The sequence below is a fragment of the Anarrhichthys ocellatus genome, unplaced genomic scaffold (genome assembly GCF_004355925.1).
Source record: "Anarrhichthys ocellatus isolate YVR2014 unplaced genomic scaffold, GSC_Weel_1.0 scaffold187, whole genome shotgun sequence".
Lineage (NCBI taxonomy): Eukaryota > Metazoa > Chordata > Actinopteri > Perciformes > Anarhichadidae > Anarrhichthys > Anarrhichthys ocellatus.
The window spans coordinates 73,776-76,630 of NW_022280217.1; the positions used below are offsets into that span (position 1 = coordinate 73,776).

The window sequence follows — 2,855 nt, forward strand, 5'->3', positions numbered from 1 at the left end:
GTTAGAATACTTCTTCTTCTCTGTGTCTCATCGCCGGCTGATAGGGTTGAGTTGAGGTCAAAGGTCGAGTCAATGTTTGACAGATTCAAACCTGTGACTTCACACGATGACGCACTTTACTTTAACAAACTCAGAACTCTACTTTTAGTATTTGATGCAGATTTTAACACATTTTGTGTTTTTGTTAAAATGCTTTTATTTTAAACACAAATAAGCTTAAAGTTTAACTTGAACTGTATATTGTGTTGTAATAGTTCATATTAGTTGTAGTGGTAACATTAATATATTTATACATCGCTATTTTCATATTTATTTGTTCAAACGTGTCTCAATTATTTATATATATATTTATGTATATATGTATCATTATTATTAATTAATTCATACTTCTATATTAGTGTGTATTGTAATATATACGTTTATAATTATTTTTTGGTATGTTTATTTATACTTTAGGTTTTCAAAGAACTTGATTTACCTTTTAATTCATATTTTAAAAATGGACTTGTTTTTTATCTATGAGATATTTATTAAGTCTCACGTATATCTGTGTATTTTATTCATATTTTTACTCTGTTATAGATCATATTTTATATGTAATGTGGCATCACATCTTTAATGTAAAGCGTTGATGAACAGAACATTAATGATGAATTATTACACCGCTTCAGGTCAAAGGCCATCCCTTCTTCTTACCTTCCTGTACTTCTTGAACTTCTTCTTCCTCTTCCTCTTCTTCTCCTCCTTCCTCCTCGTCCTCTCCTCCGGCGTCTCCTCCTCCTCCACCTCCTCGATCAGAGGTTCGTATCGATCTGGCAGGACGGAGAAAAAAACTTCTTTGGAGTTTTTCTGTTGCTTCTTCTTCTTCTCTGCCGGAGGAACCGCCTCCTCCTCTTCCTCCTTCTTCTCCTCCTGCGATCCCATCTCGTTGTTTCTCGTTGTTTCTCGTTGTTTCTCCTTTCTCCCCTGACCTCCTTGTGTTCATTGCAGGAGGACCTTTGGAGCGAGGAGGAGTCAAACTTTATTAATAGCCCGGAGCTCCCTTCAGACAGGAAACGGCGTAAAACGCACTAAAAGCAGGATTAGAAGAAGAATGTGGACTTTACTTTGTCTCCTGGTTTGAAGTGAACAAACGTCTTTAAAGTCTTACTCGCCTCATCAGCAGACGTTTGTGGGTTTTTGTCCTCTGGTTAGATTGTCTGTTTGTTTCACAGAATACACACTGAAACACTGCGTCAACATCCAAAACTAGAAAAACATGAATTTCCTTCAACAAGAGTCTAAGTTGAAACCAATTTAGAAATTAAAATCCTTTGAACTTGTAAACACGTGGTTAAGTTATTTTAACTTGAAATGTGTTTGTTTGACTGATAATGTAAAACAAGTCTTTGTTTCAACTCGCTGTGTCAAGTTCAAACAACAAGTGAAACAATGTTCAATCAACTCTGACAACTTATAAAATAATGTTGAGACAACTAGAACTTGCAGTTAAATGAACTTTAATTTCTGAGTTGAATCAAAGGCAGTCTGAGGAGAGAGAGACGGGTGAGGAGAGAGAGACGGGTGAGGAGAGAGAGACGGGTGAGGAGAGAGAGACGGGTGAGGCGAGAGAGACAGGTGAGGAGAGAGAGACGGGTGAGGAGAGAGACGGGTGAGGAGAGAGAGACGGGTGAGGCGAGAGAGACGGGTGAGGAGAGAGAGACGGGTGAGGAGAGAGAGACAGGTGAGGACACAGTGAGACAGGTGAGGACAGAATGAGACAGTTGAGGATGCAGTGAGACAGGTGAGGACAGAATGAGACAGTTGAGGACACAGTGAGACAGGTGAGGACAGAATGAGACAGGTGAGGATGCAGTGAGACAGGTGAGGACAGAATGAGACAGGTGAGGATGCAGTGAGGACAGAGTGAGACAGGTGAGGACAGAATGAGACAGGTGAGGATGCAGTGAGGACAGAATGAGACAGTTGAGGATGCAGTGAGACAGGTGAGGACATGCACCATAGCCTAACGTACGAGGACACCCTGTACACATACTTCATGTAGAGTAGAAGTTGTTTGAAACAATGAAAACTGTAAACAATGATTTCCTGAAGTGGTGACATAATGATATTAATGTAATGATCTGCAGACGGACAGAAAGCTGGAAGCGTCTCATGTTTACTTCTCTTCGGCTGTAATAAGTCAAGTTGTGTTCGGCTTTAAAGACCCAGAGGGAGGAGAAGAAAGAAAAACAATATGTAACATACCTGAGAGCTGCTCAGTCTGAACTCAGTCTGAGAGAAAACAAAGATGTTCCCTTTCTAAATCCTACTTCATGTGTTTAAGAACATATAATATAGTAATAATAATAACATGCAGAGGAAAGAACCACACTACGATCAATGAGTGTTGGAGCTTTAATAATGAAATGTACAGGATATACAGTATATATATCAATAGATATAATATATCTATATATATGTGTGTATGTGGTTCATGATGCAGCATGAGATCTCGATGACTTTTGAACCTGGAAAGAAACACAGATGAAGAGAAGGAGTGAGAAACAAACGTCATAATGAACTTGATCAGGTTGTTTATTGAGTCTCAGAAACAAAAATATTAAAAATAACAGTAAATGAGAAGATCAATAATCATCACGATACTCTATGGATAAAAGTATGTATCGTCTTGATTTGGGACTTGTAGTCTTGATTTGGGACTTGTTGTCTTGATTTGGGACTTGTAGCCTTGACTTGGGACTTGTAGTCTTGATTTGGGACTTGTAGTCTTGACTTGGGACTTGTCGTCTTGATTTGGGACTTGTAGTCTTGATTTGGGACTTGTAGTCTTGACTTGGGACTTGTAGTCTTGA

At 38.8% G+C, this 2,855-nt stretch overlaps 1 protein-coding gene across 1 annotated transcript in view; it reads right to left on the minus strand.

Annotated features, from left to right (window-relative positions):
• Nucleotides 1–2,474: 2,474 nt before the first annotated feature.
• The window catches only part of LOC116400643 (zinc finger protein 541-like), a 6,831-nt gene continuing 6,450 nt past the window's right edge, over nucleotides 2,475–2,855 (minus strand). Inside the window, exon 13 of the mRNA XM_031878570.1 lies at nucleotides 2,475–2,510. Within this exon, the coding sequence (XP_031734430.1) occupies nucleotides 2,475–2,510 (36 nt within the window). The remainder of the gene's footprint in view (nucleotides 2,511–2,855) is intronic.